The sequence below is a fragment of the Entelurus aequoreus genome, linkage group LG05, assembly GCF_033978785.1.
Source record: "Entelurus aequoreus isolate RoL-2023_Sb linkage group LG05, RoL_Eaeq_v1.1, whole genome shotgun sequence".
Lineage (NCBI taxonomy): Eukaryota > Metazoa > Chordata > Actinopteri > Syngnathiformes > Syngnathidae > Entelurus > Entelurus aequoreus.
This window is the reverse complement of record NC_084735.1, coordinates 19,186,880-19,202,382: the sequence shown is the minus strand read 5'-3', so window position 1 is coordinate 19,202,382 and position 15,503 is coordinate 19,186,880. Positions and strand designations below refer to the sequence as shown.

Below are 15,503 nucleotides of genomic sequence, written 5' to 3'. Positions count from 1 at the left end.
ATTATGAAGCCTAAAATAGCACAAGGGAGACCCCCGGACTGTTGAACAACTTAAGCTGTACATCAAGCAAGAATGGGAAAGAATTCCACCTGAGAAGCTTCAAAAATGTGTCTCCTCAGTTCCCAAACGTTTACAGAGTGTTGTTAAAAGGAAAGGCCATGTAACACAGTGGTGAACATGCCCTTTCCCAACTACTTTGGCACGTGTTGCAGCCATGAAATTCTAAGTTAATTATTATTTGCCAAAAAAAATTAAGTTTATGAGTTTGAACATCAAATATCTTGTCTTTGTAGTGCATTCAATTGAATATGGGTTGAAAAGGATTTGCAAATCATTGTATTCCGTTTATATTTACATCTAACACAATTTCCCAACTCATATGGAAACGGGGTTTGTATGACTGGAACCCGGGTGGTCCGCATGAGAGGCGAGCGTGCCGCCGACCGAGGTAAAAAGCCCTAAAAGAAGAAGGCAATGTTGAGCCTGTGGTATAGTTTTATACATATATTATCTATTGTACAGCCTGTGGTTGGAACAAAGACAGCGACGAGGAGAGAAGAGAGCAGAACAGCCACCTCCTTTAGGCCGTTCTTGTGTTTGTACATCACCAAGGCTTGTTAGGCTTAATTACAAAAATATCTGCTAAAGACGGAGCCGTCCAAGTATCCTATGCGAGTGGAGTGCAGCGGTCCAGCCTGAGCGTACATAAAGCGACTAATAGGACAAATAGCATGTTAGTGTTTGAATCAAGATTTGTGGAAAGAGCCCAGAAGAAGACGACCAGGAGTATAAAAGTAAAAGGGTGAGAGAGCAGGGCGCGGTCATTCTGTGATCTGATGGTTTTTTCGGCGCGCTCATTGCTGAGGGAAGTATGGCTGCTGCTGTTGCTGCTGCTGCGGAGGGGGGGCTTGCGCAGGATAGCCGGGGTAGCCCTGCGCTGCCGGGGGGCCGCCCGGGTAGCCCGCCTGGCCTGGGGTGCCCTGGTAGGGCATGTAGGGCACGTTGTACTGGCCGTAGGCGTACGGGTTGTAGCCCATTGGCACCTGGAAGTACCTGCAAGCACACACAGTCCAAGTTAGCTCCCTCCATAGCAGGCCTGGGCAATTATTGTGACTCGGGGGGCCACATTTAGAGAAAAAAAATGTGTCCGGGGGCCGGTATATCTATTTTTAGGAACACTAATACAAAACCTCACAATAATGTCTGATTGAATGCTAAAATCGTTATGACACACCGCCTTGAAAAACGTAATGGAATTTTACATTTTTCTATGAACGATAAAACACTGAATATTGACAAAATATGAACGTCACACCCTCGTTCGATGGACATATTTTACAATCAAGTGAAACGCAACAAAAATGGAACAAAGTGAAATATGAACGCGAAGGGTACAAAATAACCCCACCTACAATCTGATGTATCTGATACATCACCAGAGCCGGCCCAAGGCATAAGCGTACTAAGCGCTTGCTTAGGGCCCCGCGGCCACCAGGGGGCCCCCAAAAGCAATTAACAAAAAATTCTTATTTTTTATTTTTTGCATGTACGAGTCTGACTCAGACTCGTACATGGCAGTGATTAGTATTAATAACAAAGTCTGCCATCAGATTTCTTACAGTGATGTCATAAATGACTTTGCCTCCAGAAAAGCCAGGAAGCACAGGTTTTAAGGAGTGGGTGGTGAAGAACAGAGGAACAAAACTGTGATGTGATGGACAAATGTGTGAATTAAGGACCTTGATTTAAGGTAGTTTATTTTGATTTTTTCCCCAAAATTTTTTTGCACATCGTTATGTACATTTACATAGTTTTAATATGTAGTAACTTTATATTTGTTTATAAACCGTTATGTTACCTTGTTTCTGGTAACTCTGTTCATTAATATTATTTAAGTATTTGCTTGTTATTTAATTTAATTATGTTGTTTTTTGTACAATTGAATTTGTTCCTTCTTATATATATTTAAGTGATTTTATTGTTGCACTTTATTGTTTTTCTTGCACTACGAATTATTTTTGCACACAGGTTTTTGTTACCAAAAATAATAAAGTGAATCAGAATCAGCTTTATTGTCCAGTTATGTTTAACACACATGGAATTTAACTTCAGTAGACTGCGCTCTCTTTGTACAAAGTAAACTAAAGTAAGTAAGTAAATTAAGTAAATTAAATATGAACAATTAACTAAAAATATAAACTAGTAATTAAAGACTAATATGTACAAGACTGATGAGACAAGATGACACTTTTACTGTAAATACAAAGCTTTATCACTTGGACTGTTCAACCCCAGGCCACGCTTGTAGCTGAATGTTTTCTACATTTTAAGATTAGGAACCATATGTGGCAGTCTGGACATCATTCGTTCATTCGTTGGTATTATTTATGTTCTTAACTGGGCCACCCCCATATGTTTATAAATGACATGTCATTTGTAAAGACATGCCAGGCTGACAATAGGATAATGTAAACAACACTGCCAGAGCCGCAATGAGGTTATAGTAGGTGTGTGAATGATCAACAATCAATACTATTGGCAGAAATAGAGGGCCCCAAAATCAAATTTTGCTTAGGGCCCCATGGAGGCTTGGGCCGGCACTGTACATCACTAAGCTTTAGAACTTTGTTGTGAAAATCTCCTTCCGCGTCTGTGGAAACGCTCCCCGCCCACACTGCTTGGTGCCTCGTCTGAGCTGCTGTGACGTAGATTACCATAGTAACTAATTAGATGACCATAGTAACTAATTAGATGACCATAGTAACTAATTATATGACCAAAGTAACTGGTATATCATCCATAAGCGCAGATTCCAACCACTGAAATACTTTGTATACCGTATTTCCTTGAATAGCCGCAGGGGCGCTAATTAATTTAAAACCTCCTGTCACTCCGGCGTTTACCGGAAGCCTGCGGGATGGCCGTGCATGCGCTAATTATTTTAAAACCTCTTCTCACCAAAAGGAATGCGGTAAATTTAGGCGTGCGCTTTGAGTGTGATGTAAGCATACCATCATGAAAAGCACATTTAATTAAAAAAAAACGTTATTATGGTCTTACCTGTACTTATAAATGGAGTCCATTTGCAGCTCCTTCTGACCAAAAGCATCGATAACTTGTTTATAGAAGTCTTCCTTATTTTCTTTCTTCAGTTTTAAAAGTCTCTCTGTCTCGATGGAGATATTCCTTTAATTATTACCTCCTGCTTCGATTGAAAGTCTAGTTTAGAAAACTGTTTTATTTTAGATGGATGTATGTAATCCTCCATGTTAAAAGTTCAGGCGAGAGGGAAAAAAAGACGATCTGTTGCTGCGTGTTGTCACTTCTTCTGCAGTACCGGAAGTCGCAAGAAGGATCACTATCGCCCTCTACCACCAGGAGGCGGGAGTCATTTAATGACTCATACCGTATTTGACACACGCAGCTACGGTATATTAATAAAACATAGCTGCTTACTGTTCTTTTTAGCATACCGTACCGGTATTCAATAGCTTGTACTTTATCTTTTTTCCTTTGTGCGATTGCAAACTACTGAAATCAGCTTCCTCCATTTTGAAAATGAGGACAGGTAAATCGTCACTCGTCACGTAACGAATTTGACCCGGCGGAAGTTCTAGACATATGCTAGATATTTTGCGAAACGAGTTTGACCCGGCGAAAATTATAAACATAAATGATAAATGGGTTATACTTGTATAACGCTTTTCTACCTTCAAGGTACTCAAAGCGCTTTGACAATATTTCCACATTTACCCATTCACACACACATTCACACACTGATGGCGGGATGCGATAATAAAATTAATATTTTGCGAAACGAATTTGATCCGGCGTTAATAATGAACCGGCGATATATTTTGAGAAACGAGTTTGACCCGGCAGTAATTCTAGAAGTGCGAATACTATATTCCCTGCGCCAATTCAAGGAAATACGGTAGTTGAAGACTTGCGGTCATTAGAAAACATCACTGCACATCATAATGGCAGCTAGTTTCCATCTTAAAGATCTACAAACATTTTTTGGGAATGTCCGGCGGGCCAGATTGAAAAGCTTAACGGGCCTTAATTGTCCCAGGTCTGCTCCATAGGGTGCATGCGGGGAGGGTACCGTATTTTTCCGACTATAAGGCGCACTTAAAATCCTTTCATTTTCCCCAAAACTCGACAGTGCGCCTTATAACCCGGTGCGTCTAATGTGCAGAATAATTTTGGTTGTGCTTACCGACCTCGAAGCTATTTTATTTGGTACACGGTGAAATGATAAGTGTGACCAGTAGATGGCAGTCACACATAGGAGATACGTGCAGACTGCAATATGACTCAAGATCATCAGGACTCCTCTTCCTCCTATCCAGGAGATCGCAAAAAGCCGCTGCCTGACCAGGGGTTTAGAACATCTGCAGAGACTCCTCCCAACCCCCACCAAGGACTGTTTTCACTGCTGGACTCTAGAAAGAGGTTCTGCAGCCATACTCATTAACCCACATAAAAAGTTCCGAAACTTGGTACCCTTCAGTAGCGGGTATTGATTCCCGGGTACCGAGAACTGGCACCGAATCGATTTGAATGTGAACGGTACCCATCCCTATTCACGATGTGGTTTTCCAAGTCCCTGGGACTCGTGGACAGTAAGTTCACTGCGCCCTACCAGATTTGAGTGCGTCAGGGCCAACATCACTCATGCAGGAACACTTTTTAAAATGTTTTACTCAAAAACACCTTTTATATCAAGTTTACTTTGGAGTGACAACTCATGTTTACACAGACCTGGTCCGCGGTTAAAGTACAGAAGCCCTCAGAATAAATACATCTGCATTCATACACCATTATTGCAATATTTTGGGTGATAAATGACATGTGTTCACTTTGACACGATTTCATCTGAAATGTGAAGAAACTGATCCAACTCACTGTGGGTACCCCTGGTAGGTAGGGTAAGGGGGCCCCTGGGCCTGGGAGGCCGGGGCCACCGGCGGCAGGTTGCTGCTGGGAGTGCCCGCAGGTGGGTTGGGGGAGGCGGCCTGTGTCGGGAAGTTGGGAGGAGGGGGCCTGGCTGGGGGCTGAGGAATGGCCTGGGTCTGCTGAGTGGGCAAGGTCTGCAAGAACAAGATTGGAGAACAGTGAAGAACCGCTATGGGCATGTGGGGGTGCTGAGGTGAGGGGTCTTACAAATACGGTCCTAGGTGCTGGGGTGGGGCCGCCTGGTGGGGCGGCGGGGGTGCTCTGATAGGCGGGGACGTTGAAGGAGGGGGCGCTGGGCTCTCGGGCGATACTCTGCTGCAGCTCCCTGTGATAAAACACGTCATAGAACAGTGATTCTTAACCATAGGGCCGGCAAAAAATATCTCAGCTGTTGTCCGTATGGGCCGCAGCGGGCCTCAGTTGTAATACACTTTTCCACCACTTGTGGCAGTATTGACAATAACAAACAGAAGGTCATGGAGAATTTTTGAAGTGCAAAAATGATGAATTAAATGAAAAATCTTGAAAAGTTCACTTTTTAGCAGGAAGTGACTGATCGTTTTTTGTTTTTTTTGTCACTAAACTTGAAAAGTTCACTTTTTAGCAGTAAGTGACTTTGACCAATTCGTTCTTTTTAGTCGCTAAACTTGAAAAATTAAATTTTAGCAGGAAGTGACTTTGATCGTTTTGTTCTTTTTTATCGCTAACCTTGAAAAGTTCACTTTTTAGCAGGAAGTGACTTCGATCGTTCTGTTTTTTTTTTTTAAGTCGCTAACCTTAAAAAGTTAACTTTTTCGCAGGAAGTGACTTTAATCATTTTTTGGGGGTTTTTTTAGTCGCTAACCTTGAAAAGTTTTTCACTTTTTAGCAGGAAGTGACTGATCGTTTTGTTTTCTTTAGTCGCTAACCATGAAAAGTACATGTTTTAGCAGGAAGTGACTTTGACCGTTTCGATCTTTTTAGTAGCTAACCTTAAAAGTTCAAGTTTTAGCAGGAAGTGACTTTGATAGTTTGGTTCTTTTTAGTCGCCAACCTTGAAAAGTTCACTTTTTAGCAGGAAGTGACTGATCGTTTTGTTTTCTTTAGTCGCTAACCATGAAAAGTACATTTTTTAGCAGGAAGTGACTTTGACCGTTTCGATCTTTTTAGTAGCTAACCTTAAAAGTTCAAGTTTTAGCAGGAAGTGACTTTGATAGTTTGGTTCTTTTTAGTCGCCAACCTTGAAAAGTTCACTTTTTAGCAGGAAGTGGCTTTAACCATTTCGTTCTTTTTAGTCGCCAACCTTGAAAAGTTCACTTTTTAGCAGGAAGTGACTTTGATTGTTCTGTTCTTTTTAGTCGCTAACCTTGAAAAGTTAAAATTTTAGCACGAAGTGACTTTGACCGTTTCGATCTTTTTAGTAGCTAACCTTAAAAGTTAAAGTTTTAGCAGGAAGTGACTTTGATAGTTTGGATCTTTTTAATCACTAACCTTGAACATTTTATTTTTAGCAGGAAGTGACTTTCATAGTTTTGTTGTTTTTAGTTGCCAACCTTGAAAAGTTAATTTTTTTAGCAGTAAGTGACTTTGACCATTTTGTTCTTTTTAGTCGCTAACCTTGAAAAGTTCCCTTTTTAGCAGAAAGTGACTTTGTAATCGTTTTGTTCTTTTTAGTCACTAACCTTGAAAAGTTCATTTTTTAGCAGCAAGTGACTTTGATCGTTTTGTTCTTTTTTAGTCGCTAACCTTGAAAAGTTAGTTTTAGCAGAAAGTGACTTTGATCGTTTGCTCTTTTTAGTCGCTAACCTTGAAAAGTTCACTTTTTAGCAGGAAGTGACTTTGTGATCATTTTGTTCTTTTTAGTCACTAACCTTGAAAAGTTAATTTTTTAGCAGGAAGTGACTGATAGTTTTGCTCTTTTTAGTAGCTAACCTTGAAAAGTTCACCTTTTAGCAGGAAGTAATTGACCATTTCGTTCTTTTTAGTCACTAAACTTAAAAAGTTCACCTTTTAGCAGGAAGTGACTTTGATCGTTTTGTTCTTGTTTGTTGATAACCTTAAAAAGTTCTTTTTAGCAAGAGGTGACTGATCGTTTTGTTCTTTTCAGTCGCCAACCTTGAAAAGTTCACTTTTTAGCAGGAAGTGACTGATTGTTTTTTGTTTTTTTTGTCACTAACCTTGAAAAGTTCACTTTTTAGCAGTAAGTGACTTTGACCAATTTGTTCTTTTTAGTCGCTAAACTTGAAAAATTAAATTTTAGCAGGAAGTGACTTTGATCGTTTTGTTCTTTTTTGTCGCTAACCTTGAAAAGTTGACTTTTTCGCAGGAAGTGACTTTAATCGTTTTTTGGGGTTTTTTTTAGTCACTAACCTTTAAAAGTTTTTCACTTTTTAGCAGGAAGTGACTGATCGTTTTGTTTTCTTTAGTTGCTAACCATAAAAAGTACATGTTTTGGCAGGAAGTGACTTTGACCGTTTCAATCTTTTTAGTAGCTAACCTTAAAAGTTCAAGTTTTAGCAAGAAGTGACTTTGATAGTTTGGTTCTTTTTAGTCGCTAACCTTGAAAAGTTCACTTTTTAGCAGGAAGTGACTTTAACCATTTCGTTCTTTTTAGTCGCCAACCTTGAAAAGTTCACTTTTTAGCAGGAAGTGACTTTAACCATTTTGTTCTTTTTAGTCGCCAACCTTGAAAAGTTCACTTTTTAGCAGAAGTGACTTTAACCATTTCGTTCTTTTTAGTCGCCAACCTTGAAAAGTTCACTTTTTAGCAGGAAGTGACTTTAACCATTTCGTTCTTTTTAGTCGCCAACCTTGAAAAGTTCACTTTTTAGCAGGAAGTGACTTTGATTTTGTTCTTTTTAGTCACTAACCTTGAAAAGTTAAAATTTTAGCACGAAGTGACTTTGACCGTTTCGATCTTTTTAGTAGCTAACCTTAAAAGTTAAAAGTTTTAGCAGGAAGTGACTTTGATAGTTTGGATCTTTTTAATCACTAACCTTGAACATTTTATTTTTTAGCAAGAAGTGACTTTGATCGTTTTGTTCTTTTTAGTCGCCAACCTTGAAAAGTTAATTTTTTAGCAGTAAGTGACTTTGACCATTTTGTTCTTTTTAGTCGCTAACCTTGAAAAGTTCCCTTTTTAGCAGGAAGTGACTTTGTAATCGTTTTGTTCTTTTTAGTCACTAACCTTGAAAAGTTCATTTTTTAGCAGCAAGTGACTTTGATCGTTTTGTTCTTTTTTAGTCGCTAACCTTGAAAAGTTAAAGTTTTAGCAGGAAGTGACTTTGATCGTTTTGCTCTTTTTAGTCGCTAACCTTGAAAAGTTCACTTTTTAGCAGGAAGTGACTTTGTGATCGTTTTGTTCTTTTTAGTCACTAACCTTGAAAAGTTAATTTTTTAGCAGAAAGTGACTTTGATTGTTTTGCTCTTTTTAGTCGCTAACCTTGAAAAGTTAACTTTTTAGCAGGAAGTAATTGACCATTTCGTTCTTTTTAGTCACTAAACTTAAAAAGTTCACCTTTTAGCAGGAAGTAATTGACCATTTCGTTCTTTTTAGTCACTAAACTTAAAAAGTTCACCTTTTAGCAGGAAGTGACTTTGATAGTTTGGTTCTTTTTAGTCACTAACCTTGAAAATTTTATTTTTTAGCAGGAAGGGACTTTGATCGTTTTGTTCTTTTTAGTCGCTAACCTTGAAAAGTTCACTTTTTAGCAGGAAGTGACTGACTGTTTTGTTCTTGTTTGTCGCTAACCTTAAAAAGTTCCTTTTAGCAGGAGGTGACTGATCGTTTTGTTCTTTTTAGTCGCTAACCTTGAAAAGTTCACTTTTTAGCAGGAAGTGACTTTGATTGTTTTGTTCTTTTAAGTCGCTAACCTTAAAAAGTTCACTTTTTAAGCAGGAAGTGACTTTAATAGTTTGCTTCTTTTTAGTCGCTAATCTTAGGAGTGACTTGGATAATTTTTATTATTTTTAGTCATTAACCTTAAAGGAAGTCGCTTACCTTGAAAAGTTCACTTTTTAGCAGGAAGTGACTTTGATGGGGTTTTTTTTAGTCGCTAACCTTGAAAAGTACACTTTTTAGCAGGAAGTGACTTTAATTGTTTGGTTCTTTTTAGTCACTAACCTTAAAAAGTTCACTTTTTAGCAGGAAGTGACTTTGATCGTTTCGTTCCTTTTAGTCACTAACCTTGAAAAGTTCACTTTTTAACAGGAAGTGACTTTGATCGCTTTTCTTTTTTAATCGCTAACCTTAAAAAGTTCACTTTTTAGTAGGAAGTGACTGATCGTTTTGTTCTTTAGTCGCTAACCTTGAAACGTTCCCTTTTTTGTAGATCCAGAGTAAGATTACTAATTCAATGCTAACATTTGAGTGGGCTTGTAGTGGAAAAGTTGGGCCCCGAGGTGAAAGAGGGTAAGAGCCCCTGTTCTAGAACACTCCATCAACTCACTTGAGAAGTTCGTCCCGCTCGGTCTTGCGAGCGAAAACAATGTCGCAGCATTTGTTCTGGAACTTGAGCAGGATCTCAGTCAGGTCGTTGTAGAACTGCGGAGGGAGAAGACAGGGAATGAAGCAGCTGAGCAGGCGTGCTGGGAGAATGGGGATGTAACCTTGGTGCCCTCGCGCAGGTTGCTGCTGATCTCCACGTAGCTGTCGTGGGCCGAGGCCAGTTTCTTCAGGACCTCCTCCCTCTGGTTGGCCTCCGTGTTGGCCTGCTTCAGGCTGCTGAACTCCTGATGGGACGTCTGCAAGGAGGGCGCACGTTCAACTCTCTTTTCACGCACCATAAAAAGTACATTAGAGGCTGACGTTTACGAGCAAGACTGCACGACGCGCTCAAGAACTCTGACAGCATTCAAAGCGTTTGACCGTCAAAAAGTCAAATCGAGCACACGAGTCAAACTCAAGGCCCGCTCCCTCATTTAATGTGGCATAAGGGATGATAATGAATGGTTAGTTTTATGTTTCCTAATAATGTAACAAACATTGTATTGTCATACTTTTTTTTCTTACTCAAATGTCTGCATGACTGATGTGTTAATCTGTAATAATGATGTTGTTCCTGTTAATGTTTTGTTAGTTACGTTTGTGTGAATTTAGGTTGAAAAGTCGTAAAAAATCTGTACTCAAGTTTCCTAATAATGTAACAAATATCACACTATCAAACATTACAAACTTTTTTGTTTAGATACAAATAAATATCAGATTGACTTATGATTTCGAAGCAAGTTATCCATTAAATTGAGAAATAGTAAAAATGTTGATACATTTTACAGTACAAAAAAAACTAGCTGCTCAGTCGCCAGAATTTTACTGTAAAAAAAACCATCACAAATTGTAATTATATTTTATATACCGATATATATATAAATTTGTGTTTTATAGAAAAAAATACATGCAATTGCATACATTTTTATTCAATATTATCTAGTAATATACCCCGCCTTCCGCCCATGTGCAGCTGAGATACAGCACCACCCGCAACCCCGAAAGGGACAAGCGGTAGAAAATGGATGGATGGATGGATAACAGATGTAATATACATGAATTTTTTTTTTCCTAAAATAAAAAAAATACTCAAATTTCTGCATGACTTATGTATTAACCTGCAATAATAATGTTTATGTTAATAATGTATTGTTAGTTACGTTGTGTGAATTTAGGTTGAAAAGTAGGTTTCCTAATAACGTAGCAAATATCACACTATCAAACATTACAAACTTTTTTGTTTAGATAAAAATAAATATCTCATTGATATATGATTCCAAAGCAAGTTATCCATTAAATTGAAAAATAGTAAACATTTTGATAAATTTTACAGTATAAAAAAAAACTAGCTGCTCAGCCGCCAGAATTTTACTGTAAAAAATACCACAAATTCTAATTATATATATATATATATACACATATATATATATAAATTTGTTTACAATTTGACAGAAAAAAATACATGCAATTGCATAAATTTTTATTCAATATTATCTATTTATATAACAGATGTAATATAAATGATTTTTTCCCCCCTAAAATAAAAACAAATTAAAACACTTCGGCATGACTTATGTATTAACCTGCAATAATAATGTTGTTTATGTTAATAATGTATTGTTAGTTACGTTCTGTGAATTTAGGTTGAAAATGAGTTATAATTAGGTTTCCTAATAATGTAACAAATATCACACTAACATTACAAACTTTTTTGTTTAGATAAAAATAAATATCTTATTGATTTATGATTTCGAAGCAAGTTATCCATTCAATTGAGAAATAGTAAAAATGTTGATAAATTTTACAGTATAAAAAAAACTAGCTGCTCAGTCGCTAGAATATCACTGTAAAAAAACATCACAAATTCTAATTATATTTTATATATATATATATATAAATTATTTTTTTTAAATTTGACAGAAAAAAATACATGCAATTGCATACATTTGCATTCAATATTATCTAGTAATAGAACAGATGTAATATACATGAACATTTTTTTCCTAAAATTAAAGAAATACTCGAATTTCTGCCTGACTTATGTATTAACCTGCAATAATAATGTTGTTTATGTTAATAATGTATTGCTAGTTACCTGTGAATTTAGGCTGAAAAGTAGTTATAATCAGGTTTCTTAATAATGTAACAAATATCACACTATCATACATTACACACTTTCTTGTTTAAATAAAAATAAATAAAAATTGACTTATGATTTCGAAGCAAGTTATCCATTACATTGAAAAATAGTAAACATTTTGATACATTTTACAGTATAAAAAAAACAACTAGCTGCTCAGTCACCAGAATTTTACTGTAAAAAACACCACAAATTCTAATTATATATATATATATATATATATATATATATATATATATATATATATATATAGTTTGTTACAATTTGACAGAATAAAATACATGCAATTGCATACATTTTTATTAAATATCATCTAACAATGTAACAAATATACATTAAACTTTTTTTCCTACAAAAAATTCTGCATGATTTATGTATTAATCTGCAATAATAACGATGTTCATGTTAATAATGTATTGTTAGTTACTTTTGTATAGATTTAGGTTAAAATAGTAGTTATAATTTGATAATAATGAACTGTTAGTTTCATGTTTCCTAATAATGTAACAAAAATACTATCATACATTACAACATTTTTTATTTAAATAAAAAAATATGTCTAAGTGACTTGTAAATTTAAAGCAGCTTAACCATTTAACTGAAAAGCACAAAAAAAAACAGTAGATTTTACAGAAAAAAATAGCTGCTCAGTTGCCAGAATTTTACTATTAAGACAGTGTTGCCGTTTTTCTTTTGCAGTAATACACTGTAAAAAAGAAAAACAGCAGCCACAGATTTTACGGTAAAAAAAAAGTTTTTCAGTCACCAGAATTTTACTGTAAAAAAACAGTGGTACCTTTTTTCCCCTTTTACAGTAATATGACGTAAAAAACACCATAAATTCTACAATAAAATTCTGGCAACTGAGCTGCCAATCTACAGCTTAGTTTTTTTTAGAGTTCGTAAAAAAAAAAAAAAAAAAAAAAAAAAAAAGATCAAATGCATAGGCAATTGTGTACTAATATCATGTAGGTGAATCCTTAATAATATTCATGGTTACAAGTAGAGGTGTACGATAATATTGGCCGGCCTGCTTTAAAATGTAATATCGGAAAATATTGGTATCGGTTTCTTTATTATCGGTATCGTTTTTTTTGTTTTTGTTTTTTTTATTAAATCAACATAAAAAACACAAGATACACTTACAATTACTACACCAAGCCAACAAATCTCCCTCCCCATTTACACTCATTCACACAAAAGGGTTGTTTCTTTCCGTTATTAATATTCTGGTTCCTACATTATATATCAATATATATCAATACAGTCTGCAAGGTATACAGTCCGTAAGCACACATGATTGTGCGTGCTGCTGGTCCACTAATAGTACTAACCTTTAACAGTTCATTTTACTCATTTTTATTCATTACTAGTTTCTGTGTAACTGTTTTTATATTGTTTTACTTTCTTTTTTATTCAAGAAAATGTTTAAATTTTTTTTTAAAAAAGGACCTTATCTTCACCATACCTGGGTGTCCAAATTAGGCATAATAATGTGTTAATTCCACGACTGTATATATCGGTATCGGTTGATATCGGTATCAGTAATTAAGAGTTGGACAATATCGGAATATCGGATATCGGCAAAAAAGCCATTATCGGACATCCCTAATTATACAAGCGAAAACCAGATTGACACCCTGGTGTGAATGCCGAGACACAGGTAATGTCTTCCATTGTACATTTCATTCAATGACATTGAAAGTATCAGCACGTATGACCGATACTGCCTCTGCATCTACTTGGTGTTGGAGCCATCCCCAAATTTGTAGGATCGCCCAAAAGTAATGTAAAATATTACGCAAGAGAATAATAAGTGCATGTTACATTTGAACACAAGTGTAGATAGAACATGCTACAACTAGAGATGTCCGATAATATCGGTCTGCCAATATTATCGGCCGATAAATACGTTAAAATGTAATATCGGAAATTATCGGTATCGGTTTTTTTTTTATTATCAGCTTCGTTTTTTAAAAAAACATTTAAATTTTTTTTTATTAAATCCACATAAAAAACACAAGATACACTTACAATTAGTGCACCAAGCCAAAAAATCTCCCTCCCCATTTACACTCATTCACACAAAAGGGTTGTTTCTTTCCGTTATTAATATTCTGGTTCCTACATTATATATCAATATATATCAATACAGTCTGCAAGGGATACAGTCCGTAAGCACACATGATTGTGCGTGCTGCTGGTCCACTAATAGTACTAACCTTTAACAGTTCATTTTACTCATTTTCATTCATTACTAGTTTCTGTGTAACTGTTTTTATATTGTTTTACTTTCTTTTTTATTCAAGAAAATGTTTTAAAATTTTTTTTAAAAAGGACCTTATCTTCACCATACCTGGGTGTCCAAATTAGGCATAATAATGTGTTAATTCCACGACTGTATATATCGGTATCGGTTGATATCGGTATCAGTAATTAAGAGTTGGACAATATCGGAATATCGGATATCGGCAAAAAAGCCATTATCGGACATCCCTAATTATACAAGCGAAAACCAGATTGACACCCTGGTGTGAATGCCGAGACACAGGTAATGTCTTCCATTGTACATTTCATTCAATGACATTGAAAGTATCAGCACGTATGACCGATACTGCCTCTGCATCTACTTGGCGTTGGAGCCATCCCCAAATTTGTAGGATCGCCCAAAAGTAATGTAAAATATTTCGCAAGAGAATAATAAATGCATGTTACATTTGAACACAAGTGTAGATAGAACATGCTACAACTAGAGATGTCCGATAATATCGGTCTGCCAATATTATCGGCCAATAAATGCGTTAAAATGTAATATCGGAAATTATCGGTATCGTTTTTTTTTTATTATCAGCATCGTTTTTTTTTTGTTTTTTTTGTATTTTTTTTATTAAATCCACATAAAAAACACAAGATACACTTACAATTAGTTCACCAACCCAAAAAACCTCCCTCCCCCATTTACACTCATTCACACAAAAGGGTTGTTTCTTTCTGTTATTAATATTCTGGTTCCTACATTATATATCAATATATATCAATACAGTCTGCAAGGGATACAGTCCGTAAGCACACATGATTGTGCGTGCTGCTGGTCCACTAATAATACTAACCTTTAACAGTTAATTTTACAAATTTTCATTAATTACTAGTTTCTATGTAACTGTTTTTATATTGTTTTACTTTCTTTTTTATTCAAGAAAATGTTTTTAATTTATTTATCTTATTTTATTTGATACATTTTTTAAAAAAGTACCTTATCTTCACCATACCTGGTTGTCCAAATTAGGCATAATAATGTGTTAATTCCACGACTGTATACATCGGTTGATATCGGTCTCTGTAATTAAAGAGTTGGACAATATCGGCATATCGGATATCGGCAAAAAGCCATTATCGGACATCCCTAGCTACAACACAAAGTCAGCAGTAGATTAATAAAAATTTTGATAAATAATACAACAGGAAATGATGCAATATGTTACCACGTACGTCAGCGGCTAAATTAGAAGCTTTCGTAACCTTTTTGAAACCATTCTATCATCATTAATATGCCAAATAATAATGCAGCTGAGATAGGCTCCAGCAACCCCCGCAACCCCAAAAGGGACAAGCGGTAGAAAATGGATGGATGGATATATGCCGATTTATATCGTTATCGCACGCGGCTGAAATATATACCAAAGGGGCGGCGTAGCTCTGTTGGTAGAGCGGGCCGTGCCAGCAACTTGAGGGTTCTCGGTTTGAGTCCCGCCACTGCCATCCTAGTCAAAGCCGTTGTGTCCTTGGGTAAGACACTTCACCCACATTGGTTTAAATGTAACTTAGAGAATGTAAAGCGCTTTGAGTCACTAGAGAAAAGCGCTATGTAAATATAATTCACTTCACAATATCGATTTTAGGCCGTATCGCCCATGTCTATGACGTGCGACCAATAGA

The 15,503-nt window shown here is 36.2% G+C and overlaps 1 protein-coding gene across 2 annotated transcripts in view; it reads right to left on the bottom strand.

Moving 5' to 3' along the window:
- Positions 1–477: 477 nt before the first annotated feature.
- Positions 478–15,503, bottom strand: part of pdcd6ip (programmed cell death 6 interacting protein) — a 61,866-nt gene continuing 46,840 nt past the window's right edge. For both annotated transcript variants that reach the window (XM_062047296.1, XM_062047297.1), the window contains exons 14-18: positions 9,550–9,684; positions 9,390–9,484; positions 5,170–5,287; positions 4,912–5,096; positions 478–1,053 (exon numbers count right to left, since the gene is read on the bottom strand). In XM_062047296.1, coding sequence (XP_061903280.1) covers positions 855–1,053; positions 4,912–5,096; positions 5,170–5,287; positions 9,390–9,484; positions 9,550–9,684 — 732 coding nt within the window. In that variant the 3' untranslated portion in view covers positions 478–854. The remainder of the gene's footprint in view (positions 1,054–4,911; positions 5,097–5,169; positions 5,288–9,389; positions 9,485–9,549; positions 9,685–15,503) is intronic.